At 24.8% G+C, this 13149-nt stretch overlaps 1 protein-coding gene across 14 annotated transcripts in view; it reads left to right on the top strand.

The window, feature by feature from the left end:
- Positions 1 to 13149, top strand: part of LOC100201649 (prolyl endopeptidase FAP) — a 104805-nt gene that overhangs the window by 13101 nt on the left and 78555 nt on the right. For 3 of the 14 annotated variants that reach the window (XM_065799348.1, XM_065799347.1, XM_065799350.1), the window contains exons 1-2: positions 7164 to 7533; positions 11830 to 11949. In XM_065799348.1, the coding sequence (XP_065655420.1) occupies positions 7302 to 7533; positions 11830 to 11949 (352 nt within the window). In that variant the 5' untranslated portion in view covers positions 7164 to 7301. The other 11 variants (XM_065799346.1, XM_065799352.1, XM_065799353.1 and 8 more) reach the window with 10 other exon arrangements.

Here is a 13149-nt window from a genome sequence, read left to right as displayed (position 1 = left end):
TACTTAGAATTTTTTTGACTATTGCTCAGAACTCAGATTTCAACAATAACTATTAAGATAAGAGGAAACAGTTAATGAAAAAAAAAGTTGATAAATTCTGAGACATATTTTATATAATTGAGTTTTAGTTTAAAAGAAGCATTTAAAATCGGATATGTTAAATCCATAAGTATTAACACCTGTTTCAATTCATTTTTAAACTGTTGTACTTTTTTCGTATTTGCAATATTAGGAAACTTTTTCCTCAAATAAGGTCCACGATATTGAGTATGTAATTTGTTTTGAATTATATTAAGGGACAATGTAGTTATTACCTGAAAATTTTGTCGGGTATTTATGCAGTACTTTTTCAAAATAGGACTGAAATATTTTAGGAGATAGCCCCATCTTTATTTTATACATGAACATTAAAACTTGGCGTAAGTTGATTTTATAAACGTTTAATGCGCCTAGTATACGCAGAAGAGGCTCACATGGTACAGTTTTATGAGCTCCAAATAACATTCTGCACGCATGTTTTTGTTTACTGTAAAAAAAATTTTAATTTTGTATGTTTTGTACTTGCCCATGCAATATTACAATAAATCAAATAACAATGAATGAAAGAAAAATATAAACTTTTTAAAGATTTATTATTTAGAAATAGTTTAGCCTTTTATATCATGGCAATATTTTTTGATATTTTTTTCTCAATGGTTTTTATATGTTCACTCCAACGTAAATGTTCATCTCATAATACGCTCAAAAAGTTAACTGAAGCTTCTCTTTTAATGTTAGCGTTATTAATTATTAGATTTGGCAGTTTAATTAGAATATTTTTTAGTTTATTTACTTTATGAAATAAAATAAATTTGGTTTTACCCACATTTAGAGACAGTTTATTATTTATAAACCATTCATTAACCTTACCAAACTCTTCGTTAGCTATTTCAAAAAGTGTTTTATATTTCAGTGGGAATAAAATAGATTGGAGTCATCTGCAAAAAGAATACAATCTAAAAAGTTTGTTGCTAAATTTAAATCATTTATATATGCTAAGAAATTAAGGCTCCTAAAATAGAGCCCTGGGGGACACCACAAGTTACAGCATATGGATTTGTTTGTTTTTGCTCATATTAGATGAATTGCTTTCTATTGGTCTAATAGCTTTTGAACCAAAGTAAGTTATTATTTTTCACTCCATAATATTTAAGTTTTTTTATTAGTATGTTATGGTTTACAGTATCAAAAGCCTGTGACAGATCAATGAAAACTCCAAATGTAAAGTAGTTAGTACATAATGCGTTTGTTATATGATTGACTATTTCAACCACTGCTTGTTCAGTGGAACATTTTTTTTTGAAACCAAACTGTTTTGAATACAACATATTGTTTTCTGATAAATAATTAAATAGCCTGTTGTATATAATTCTTTCAAGCAATTTTGAGAAACACGGTAATATAGATATAGGTCTATAATTAGAAATAATAGCGTCATCGCCAGTTTTAAAAACCGGTGTGATTCGTGCAATTTTTAATTTTTCCGGGACAATACCTGTTTTAAAAGAAAGATTAAAGATGTGAAACAAAAGAGGTTTGATTATATCATAAACAGATTTTACAACATTGACGTTAATTTTATCAAATCCAGCACTTTTGTTAGTTTTAAGATTATAAAAGGCTGTTCGCATTTCAATTAATTTAAGATTAGATTCATTCATAACTTTATCGTAATTTTTTAAATAAGACTCAAATGAAGTTCAATTCAGCGGAATTTTTGATGCCAAATTTGGACCAGCAGTAACAAAAAAACTATTTATTTTTTCAGCAATAATTGTATATCATTTCGTTTTTATAATTTTTTTTTTTATGTATTTATCATATAACTTTTGTTTTCTTTTTGAGAATTTTAGAAACCCATTAGACATCCATGGAGTCATAACTGTTTTTGTGTTCACAATCATTGTTTTTTTCCAGGAAACGCTGTTTCATATTGCTTGCAGAATTGACTTAGAAATAGATCATATGAGTTATTAGCATCGTTTGATTGCAATACCAGATTCCAATCAACGTTGTTTATTAAACTGTTTTACAGAGTTTTCATTGATCTGTCGCCTAAATATATAGTAACATACATACAATTGATCTGTCGCCTAAATAAATAGTTTTAGAAAGAATGTTGTTATTTATTATGTTATTTGTAACTAAGAATGTTGGGAAATGATCTGATAAGTCAGTTTTGATTATACCTGTGTTAAGACGGTTACTATGAAAGTTATTAGTTATTATATTTTCAAGAAGTGTAGAAGAATTTGTATAATCACGTTTGAAATTTTTTAAAAATGGCTGCTTAAATGTCTAATTAGTCCTTAACTACTTTTTTTTCAAAACTTTTAATTAAAAAAAGTTTAATTAATATTAAACAAAATTTAATTACAATTGGTGCTTCATAGCAACGATTTCAGCAACTTTATTTTAAGGTGATCTGGTACCTTAATGATCTTCTTAACAACCTTATATCTAAAGTAGCTCTTTTTGCTGATGACTCAACTTTATACTACAGTCTTGATAAAACGTCTTCTCTTCTGTAACAGATTGGGGCTCGCAGTGGCTTGTAAATTTTAACTTTAACAAAACTCAGTTATTTATTGCAAACAATTATCGTAATACTATCTTATATTAATGAATGGCAACCCTCTCACTGAGTCCTCTACTTTACGTTTTCTTGGATTATCGTTTTCTTGGATTACTACTGATTTTTCATGGAAACTATAAAAACAATAGATTGCTAAATTAGCTTAGCAAATCTCTTATTCGTCCCTGTATGGAATACTGTTGTCACTTTGGGCAGGTTCTTCTAATGATGCCCTATCTCTAAACATGGTCCTAAAACGCATTGTAGAAGTAGTTGGACCCGCTTTATCTGCTAAGTTTGAGCCCCTTTCCCATTTTCATTTTTCCATCATTGTTTTTTTTTAATTTTTGAAATATTCTCTATTGCACAGCATGTCCAGAATTAAATCTTTTGGAAAAAATTCATAACTCCGTCAATAGTTTATTAAATATTGTGAAAATTTGCTTATAATACTATTTTGGGCCACAAAATCTGGTTCTTAGGTCAAATTTTATGTACTCTGACCCAAAAAATAGGGCAACGGTGATGGGAAAGAAGGGCCGAGGTCATGCCCCTACATTTTTGGAATTTTTTAAATTATGTATAAAATATAAATTAACATATAAAAATACTTTTAAAACGTTTATCTGACACCAAAGACCGAGATAAGAAGTTATCTTGATCTTCTGTTTAATAAATTACACTCAGACAGATTCACTCTCTCACTTTTGGACTGAAAATACAATCTGCCATCGGTCCATTGTTAGTTTTACCACCACTGAAAGGAGATGTTGCAGAGATTTGAGCTTAGAAATAATATCCCTAAGAAAAGTATACTCCCTAGCTTTTAAGTATGGTCAATGTATTGATAAAAAACTTTAATTTACCACCTTATCTAAATTTGAATTAATCAAAAAAAGTCCAAAAAATGAGTATTTTCTCATCCAAGTTGTTGTAACAAATTTGCAAAAGTTGTTTTTTTCATTAAATACATTAGTTAGTTGTAACCGATAAATGTATAATTGCGCATTCTAGCATCTTGAAATATTTGCTTGCTTTCTCTATGCTATCTTTATAACTCGATTTCTTCTGACTTTCACTCTACTATCCTTCGTTCTTAAACTCACTCTTGGTCCGTCAAAGCGTGCTATGATGTTCTGAATTGCACTCGTCTTCATGGGACTTGGTATGTGGCCTCTATATGGCAATTAACCGGACAAGAATAAACCACTTTACCCAAAAATGAATTTTTTCATTCTCTCGGCACACTGTGCATTGCAACATTTTTCATACAATTAAAATTCTCGTTTAAATCAATGCTTCTTAAGTGGTTGTCATAGTTGTCAATTTTGTTGATAAAGATTTTAAAGATTACAATTTTTATTGAGATAACCTTTTTTAAAACTCTTGTTATTGTTTTAGTTTCCTTTTTAACATTACCCAAAAATAGCCTATAATCTTCTTTAATTTTTATGCAAATTATTCACCATAGTGTTCTGTTATATGCTTCATACATATTTGAAATTCCTTTAAAAGTCTTTAATTTTTAGCATTAAATTTTGCAGAAGCTTAGCTTTTTTTAATTTTTTAATTAACGCCTTCCTTAATAAATTAAAAAAGAATAATAGCGCAATTATTATTTTTATAAAACGCGAATAATATTTTTATCAACGGTTTAAACAGTTTAATTTATAAAAATTAAAAAGTGTTAACTAATATAGAAGCTAATTAAATGATTATAACATAACTAAAATAATCTAATGATTAAGGTTTAAATAACCAAATTGTTTTAATGTGTAAAAATTTTGATTTTACACCACGAAAATCTAGTTTGAAAGAAGTTTTTTCTTAAATCTTAAAGTAGGAGTAATAATCACCCTCATTTAAAATATGGCCTCCAGTAGATGACTGTGAACGGAACACGGCTTATCTTTAACCTGCTGCTTATTCTACGTAGCATTCTCAAACCAACTTCTGGAGTCAAACTACAAATGAATAGAATTACGAAAAATACAAATTTTTCAAGAACTAATGCAATAGATAATTACTTACAGCCTGTTTTATCAACTTAAAGTAGAATTATTTGAACTATGAAAAAGTTACTTACGTTTCCACTTCTTTACAAGTTTTATGTTGATGGTAAAATAATGTGCAGTTAACTAATATTAACGTAGGAGAGTAAGTTACTGTACTTGATTACCAAATTTCAGACAAATAAGTTATGTTTTATTTGTATAAAGTTATCTATATCTTAAAATTTCTATAAAAAAAAGAAAAGAAAATGTCCGATAGAAAAAAATTTGGGGACCCCTGCATTCATAGCTTCCCCGATTGCGTCGACCATGCAATGAAGTTATGCTTTTATTTGTACAGCATATTTCATACTTAAAATATTTCATGAATGCGCATATTGCTTTTTATAAAAAAAAAAATTGGTATTAGTGTGTTATTAGTGTGTTTTAAGTCACTTTTTTGCCCTCTAGCTTAATTTTTTTTAAATACGACTATTTTAATGACAAAAAAAAAAAAAAAAGTTAAACGGCCTCGGACCTCAAGCAAGCATTACGTAAACTATCGTGGTTTTCGCTTTTGTGGTCAAAAAAGACGGCTTACAGCAATGTTATAAATACATACTTTTGTGTACTTTAAATCTATAAACACATGAGTTTTAGAATCTATAAACTTTTACAAATTTTTCTCTCAATTAAATTTTTTATTTGATCACTGAATAATAATAAATTCTCTACTCATTAAAACAGTTTATTCAAATATTTGGTAAAATGAGTTAATTTAATATTATTATTTTTATTATAATTTCTATTATTGTTAAAAATATCTTATTATTGCTAACTGTTATTGTTATTATTTGCATCGTTTTTAATATTGTTAAAATATTAGTAGTACCCAAACAGCTAATGATCAAGCCTGTTGTTACTTAAGAGTTAACTTTACGAGAGCAAGATAACTATACCTACATTATTTATATCATATATTCATAACAAGAAAGATTTGTTGTCTATTTTTTTTTTTCTTCAAATTATAATTTTTTCCTCCGACAGGACCTAGTTATTGACGTTAGCTTAGCTTCACCTTGGTATTCCAAATTTTTTATCCGCCGTTAATGTTTAACCACTCATTATCTGCTTAAGCAACCAACCGGTGTTACTAAACGATTTTTTTTTCTTTGGAAAAATACCATCTCAACATATATAAAAAATGAGATTTAGATCTGAGCACTTAAAATCAAAATGCTACGGGTTATTGTTTCACTATAATAATGTGCTTTATTAGGATGGTAGATGTAACGGTTTAAACGTAAAGGAGCTCAGGACGTTACTAAAATTAAAATTTTGCGTTTTCTTTCTGGTTTCTTAAAAACAATCTGCGGTGGTGAGCATTTAATGATAAAAAATATAAGCAATAATAATGCATTTAATTGGAGCAAACTGAATATTTTCGAATTTTTTAAAAAACAAAAAAAATTTAGTTAAAATGTAAATTTCTTAACATTAAAAAATGTTTTTTAATCATTTGACTTTATTCTTAGATTAGGAATAAAGTCAAATGTTATTCCTAGAATATTTCTTTTTACCTTTTTATACTAATATCTCCTCAAAACGTCTATGATTTTATAAATAAAATAAATAGTGGAGAAAAACAAAAATTTTCCAAAATATTTTTTATCAATTGTGGGAGTAATGCGTCATTTTATGGTAAAATTATATGATATTCCTCATGGATAAAAATTAATATACCACGAAAGTGTTTATAAGAATGAAGATATAAAATGTCGACGTATAAAATATAAGAAATTAAATTTTAGAAATGGATTGTTGAGTAATAAAAGTAATAACTTATGAGTCAAAAGAATCATAACGATTATCAGTCAAAACTAATTTAATTTTTATTGCGAGAAGCGCTTGATTAAAACAGCTAGTCGAGTTGATTATAAAAATAAGTAACGCTGTAATTATTATGTTTTGTTTAACTTTTTTGAATTTCATAATACTTAGTTTTTTAAAATTGATAAATCTTTCAATTAAAGTTAAGAAAAAGTTGTTTCTATATTAAAACTGTTGCGTTGTCACATATGTATCAAAAATCTTATTCTATTGTAAGTTGTTTTAACATAATTTATTATGACAAGTTTTTTAAAAGTATTTTGTTAATGTTAGTTTTTTTAAAATATAGTTTTTATTGTTACTGTATTAACAAAGTTTGCTAAAAAAAGAATGTAATTAATTGAAAAAAAAAAAATCTAATTTATTACTTTCGGTGAACACTGCAAACAAAACAGTTTAAAATGCGTCGAACAATAAAGAGAAATAAATGCCGTCATTTAACGTCGTAAACACTTAATTTTTTTTAAATTTATTTTTTAGTTTGCATTGGTTGTAAAACATGTTTATTGGTATATATAATAATATTAATTATAATATTTATAACAGTTTTAATAAAAGTTATTACTTAGTAATAAGAAAATTAAAAATAATAAAATACGAAATAATTGGTTCAATAAAATGATCGTCATTTTGAAGGTATTTTGAAAAATACGCAATTACTTTAACAACTTATTTAACTTTTTTTTGTTTATTTGAAAAGCATGCATATGTAGAGCATTATTAAAATTAAACCGATTGTTAGTCTTGTTCTATTTGTTTAACATTAAACAGTGCTCATCTTCTGGATAATATCATATTTAAACAGAATGCATGCAGAGAAGATGAAATATTTTAGACTAAGCAAGGATGATGATTTATTATCAAAAGAAATGAAATCCACTTACTCTGATGATTATGAAAGCAGTAGCTCTGGTGAATCTAACGATAAAAGTTTATGCTTTAACAAAACTTCTAATATAAGAAAAATATTTTTTATCCTCTTCGTTGTATTCTCTGTAGTTGTTGGCCTTGCTGTAGCAGTTGCTCTTAAGAAAGAAGGTATGAAAATTTTTTTTCAAATAAAAAAAAACTTTATACATTTTATAACATTAATTTCAATATATTTGTATATATATATATATATATATATATATATATATATATATATATATATATATATATATATATATATATATATATATTTATATTGATAGTAATTTATTTACCTATTTATATTGATAATAATTTATATATATATATGTATATAAATGTATTATATATATAAATAAAATATTATATATATATATATAAATATATATATATATATTTATATTGATAGTAATTTATATATATATATATTTATATTAATAATAATTTATATATATATATATATATATATATATATTTATATTGATAGTAATTTATTTACCTATTTATATTGATAATAATTTATATATATATGTATATAAATGTATTATATATATAAATAAAATATTATATATATATATATAAATATATATATATATATATATATATTTATATTGATAGTAATTTATATATATATATATATTTATATTAATAATAATTTATATATATATATATATATATATGTGTGTGTATATAAATATATTTTATATGTAAATTAAATATTATATATATATATCAATATATATCTCTATCTATCTGTCTATCTATCTATCTATCTGTCTATCTATCTATCTATCTATCTATCTATCTATCTATCTATCTATCTATCTATCTATCTATCTATCTATCTATATATATATATATATATATATATATATATATATATATATATATATATATATATATATATATATATATATATATATATATATATATATATATATATATTTATATATATATATATATATATATATATATAAATTATATATATGTATATATATATATATTTGTATAAAATAATAATAATAATAATAATAATAATAATAATAATAATAATAATAATAATAATAATAATAGTAATAATAATAATAAAAATAGTAATAATTGTTGTATTATCATTGTTTGCTTCAAAAGTGCACACTTATATAAACTCTTAAAAGATATCTTAATTCTTGAATACTTTTTCAAAAACCTATAGTGTAAAGAATTTCAAGATTTTTAAGAGCTTATTTTAAAGCTTAAATTAATTTTTTTGTTGTTGCAAAGTGTTTATTTTTGCTATTAAAAACTTATAAGAATATACCTGTTTGTTTACTTTAATTTTTTTATTGAACAAATATTTTAGTTTTTTTATTTTCATCATTATTTCATTAATATGGTTATTTTCACTAATATTGTTATTTGTAATGTTTTATATTGTAATAATTCACTTATACTATATATAAAAAATAATTCATTTATGATATATATAAAAAGAAGTTTTTCAAAGTATGTCTGTTGAGTTTAAAATGGAGTGAAGTTATATGAAAATTTCAATTGTAAGTTTATAAAAAAAAAAATTGAAATCAAAAAATTTTAAAAGTGCATATATTTCACTTTTAGTTAAAAAATATCATTTTCTAGGCAATAAAATCTAAAATAATAATTTGCATCAACTATTATTTTAGAAATTTTTATATAATTTCAATACTAAATAAATTTAATCTTTGATATTTTATTTTAAACATTTATTGAGATTCTTAACAATACTAGGGACCTATCAAATGTTTAAGAATCTTATGGCACCCCTAAAAAATTTTTTATTCAAAAAACTTTTAAATACAATGTAATTTTATCATATAGAACAGATTAAGGTGCTAGCTGGAGATATTTTTGTAAAGTGTTTTTTTTTAAAAAAGTAACACTACATTGACTGATAGTTTGAAATAGGAAAGCAATCTTTTATTTCTATATTCTTCCTATTTTTTCTTTTTCTGAAAGCTATCAATGTTATGAAAATAGGAAAAAACTAGTAAAAATCTGTTATCTTTATTTTAAATGTATATGTATACAATCCACAAGTATTTATAGCAAACTTGTTAAAAATTTATTTACTGTCTACAACTATAACTTTGTGTACATATTCATTAAAGCTAAACTAAATCATTTTAACTTTGCAACTACTAATTTGCTTTACAACTTTTTCTTACCGTTCTCTTAAAACCTTTTTTGCGCTCAAGGAAAGAAAAGGTTTGCAACCAATTTTATCAAGTAAAGGTTAAAATAGAAATAACTTTATATAAATTTAAATATTTTAAGTCCAGGAAAACTTGTTGCTTTTAATGTTTTAGTAATATTATGTATAAGCTCATTTTCGATATTTAACCAGTATGCTTCTCACAGGTCAAACTTACCTAATTTTTTGGTGCCTTTTGTTTACCAATAATTAATCACATTAAAGCTATTGGGAAATGAATTTGTAAGTTTGTTATATAAAAGTTATCTAAAATATGTTTTGTTTTTCAAATAAATTCAATAAAAACACTGAATTTCTGTAATCATAAAAAAAAAAAATGAAGATTAGGAAGAAGGAACTATATGACTGATGCTTTTTTGTGCTTAACTAAGATGGTCTAGCAAGGAAACAGTTGCAACACATTTAAAACAATTTAAATCGGATTTAAAGGGAGTATTAGCTCTATTTTTTGTTATAAATGATATTTTAGGCGTTTCTTTATTCATAGCATATTTGCTGATTAACAATATTTATAAATGAAGAGACAACATATTTTAATGCCTGAATAAGATTCAAACCAATAAAAAATATTATTATTACTTGCCTTTTGATATAGCTCTTCCAACAATTTTCCAAGAAATTCTTCATTTCTTGTTAAACAAAATGCAACAATAAAATCAAAACCTGTTATTAACTTTAGTAAAGATGAAGCAGTAATAAAGATTGTATGATTAAATGTTCTAATAATATTTAAAGAAATTTCTTCCAGACAGAATACCATAGGAATAAAGATCTTTTAAAAAGTATCCATGCCATGATTTTACCGCTTGATATTATGATATCTAAAGAAAAAAAACAGAAATTGCAGGCATTGTTTTAAATAAAAATGCTTAACACAAAAGCCTAATGTATATTTGATGTCATAAAATTCTCTTTATTTTTTTCTTTTTTAAAGACATTAACTTTTTTAAATTGCTGTAGTAATATTAATTACTGCAAAACGACTTAAATATCATTTAACTTCTTTTTTATTATTACTATAAGAAAATGTTGGTTTTTTTCTTTGTTTTTTTTTTTGATGTTAAATATTTAAATTTTATTTCATTTTTTTTCATTTAAATGATAATAACAAATTTCTTTCTTTTCTCGGCATTTGCATAAATGAATTAAAATATGTTAAATTTTTAAATCTTTTGAATGAATATTTCTTTAATTTCTAATTGCAGCTTTGCAACTACAAATAATTTTTTATTTAATAAAACTAGCGAGTTACAAATAAAAAAATTATGTTAATTTATTTACTTTATTTATTAAAAGTTTATTAGTTAATTATTTTATTATTAAAATTATATCACTGTATATATCGTTTATTAAAAAATAATCGCTGCGATTTAACTTGCGTTATAAAAAAAAGTTTAACTTATGTTTTGTGCAAGTTTTTGATGCAGCTGTTTATTTAAAATTTAATTTTGAGTAAGAAAAAAAAAGTTTAGGAAGGAAAACCGAAAAACCAATTGCAATAAAAATGAGCTAATTTTTTTAAGAATAAATAAAATTTAAATAAGATTTAAAAGTTAAACCTAAGCATTAACTTTAATTTTAATAAACTTAAATACATTTTTTAAATTAAAATTAAATTATATATATTTTTAAATCTAAATTAAATTATGCTTTTTTTTTATCAGAATAAAATTATATACTTTAAAGTATTATTAGTAACATTTTTCAAGCGAAAAAATCAATCATTGCAATAAAATAAAAATAGATTCTTAATTTTATTTGGGTTTTTTTCATTAGTAAATATCGCTAACATAAATGTCATTCAAACTTTAGTAACAAATATTTTTACATAAATGTCATTTAAAATTTAATGTTTTTTTTAAAAAGGTAATTACTTCTATCTTACTGCTTATAGAATAATTTAAAAGTAAAAAAATAATAAAAAGTTGCTTAAATGCCAACCCTAGTTCCGAAGGCTGATATATATAATAGAAGTGAATTATTGTTATATAAAACCTTACTAATAATATGTATATTATATATAATATATATTTAATAACACATACATATATATATATATATTATATATATATATATATATATATATATATATATATATATATATATATATATATATATATATATATATATATATATAATACTATTCTTTTTTGAGTCTTAAAAACTAATTAAACAACTTCAATATTCATTAGATTGGATTTTAGGAAAGTTGGCTAAAAGGTTATCTAGAGGCGATTCACGTAAACTTTTACTAGATGATGTCCTTGGTGGAAAATTTTCTTATGAATCTTACTCCACTTTATGGATTTCAGGTATTTCTATTTTTTATTAGTGTGTGATATGTCTAATATGTTAGTATATTCTAGTGCTCAATGTTCCTAAAAAACAAAGCAATAATAAAGTAAGGGGTAAACAGATTCTATTTGTTGACCAACCTTGCACCCCTTCTTCATCTATTAGGCTGGCCCAGATGTATTTTTAATACATTGTTTCCAGTTTAGGATGTTGAATGCTGGATCTTCTTGACTCAATGCTTGGGTTTTGCTTGTGTCTCTGTTTTTATGACTAGGCAACTCATTCTATTATCTCCTAATGAGGGTACAGCTCTAAAACTCAGTTTTATGGTTTTGAGGCTGGCTGGTAGTCAGCTTTCCTGAACTCTATTATAGCTCTCAGAGAGGCTGATTCCATCAACAGCTGAACAATATCAAAGTATTAACAGTGCCATGTTGCGCATGGATGGTGTTCCATTTGTACTTTTGGTGTGCATTGCGGAGGCCACATTTAGAGCCCTTTGTTACGGATTAGGGTTTATTAATAGTAATGAGGCAATTGCTTGGGCTATTAGACAGTGTTCTGATTACTATTTATGCTTTAAGTCAAGTTCTTCATCAAATTTAAAGATAAATAAAGTACCAAAAACTATAAAACACAAAAAGCCAGCATCATCACCAAGTTCTCTAGACCTATCATTTAGTAATATTCGTGGTCTTCGAAGTAACTTTTCTTCTGTTGAGTCTTATCTCTTGCAAAGTTCACCAGACCTACTTGCTCTTTGTAAGACTAATTTGAGTTCAGCTGCCTCATCTTGCGATCTTAGTGTTATCTTCCTTTAATTCGTAAAGATTCCAATAGTCATATGCTTGGGCATTTACATTCGTAAGAATTCACCCATTTGTCCTGAAACTAGTTTTGAATCCACAGACATTTGTTGGGAAACTAGGTTTGAATCCACAGACTATTCCTTCATGCGCTTTCGTTTAGCACCACTTCACTCTATCCCCTTTCTCTTTGTTCTATATCGCTCTCGTACATCACAAGACTGCATTCTTTGATGTTATTTCTGATTATATTGACAAAGCCCTCTCTCTTTATCCATCAGCCTATATTATTGTTGTCGGTGACTTTAATGCTCACCACTCTGAATGGCTTGGCTCTAGTGTCAGTGATTCTGCAGGCATTAAGGCCCACAACTTTTGCCTTTCTTAACCCCTAACTCAAATAGTCAACTT

Source organism: Hydra vulgaris, chromosome 06, assembly GCF_038396675.1.
Source record: "Hydra vulgaris chromosome 06, alternate assembly HydraT2T_AEP".
Lineage (NCBI taxonomy): Eukaryota > Metazoa > Cnidaria > Hydrozoa > Anthoathecata > Hydridae > Hydra > Hydra vulgaris.
This window is presented reverse-complemented; position numbering and strand designations above follow the sequence as displayed.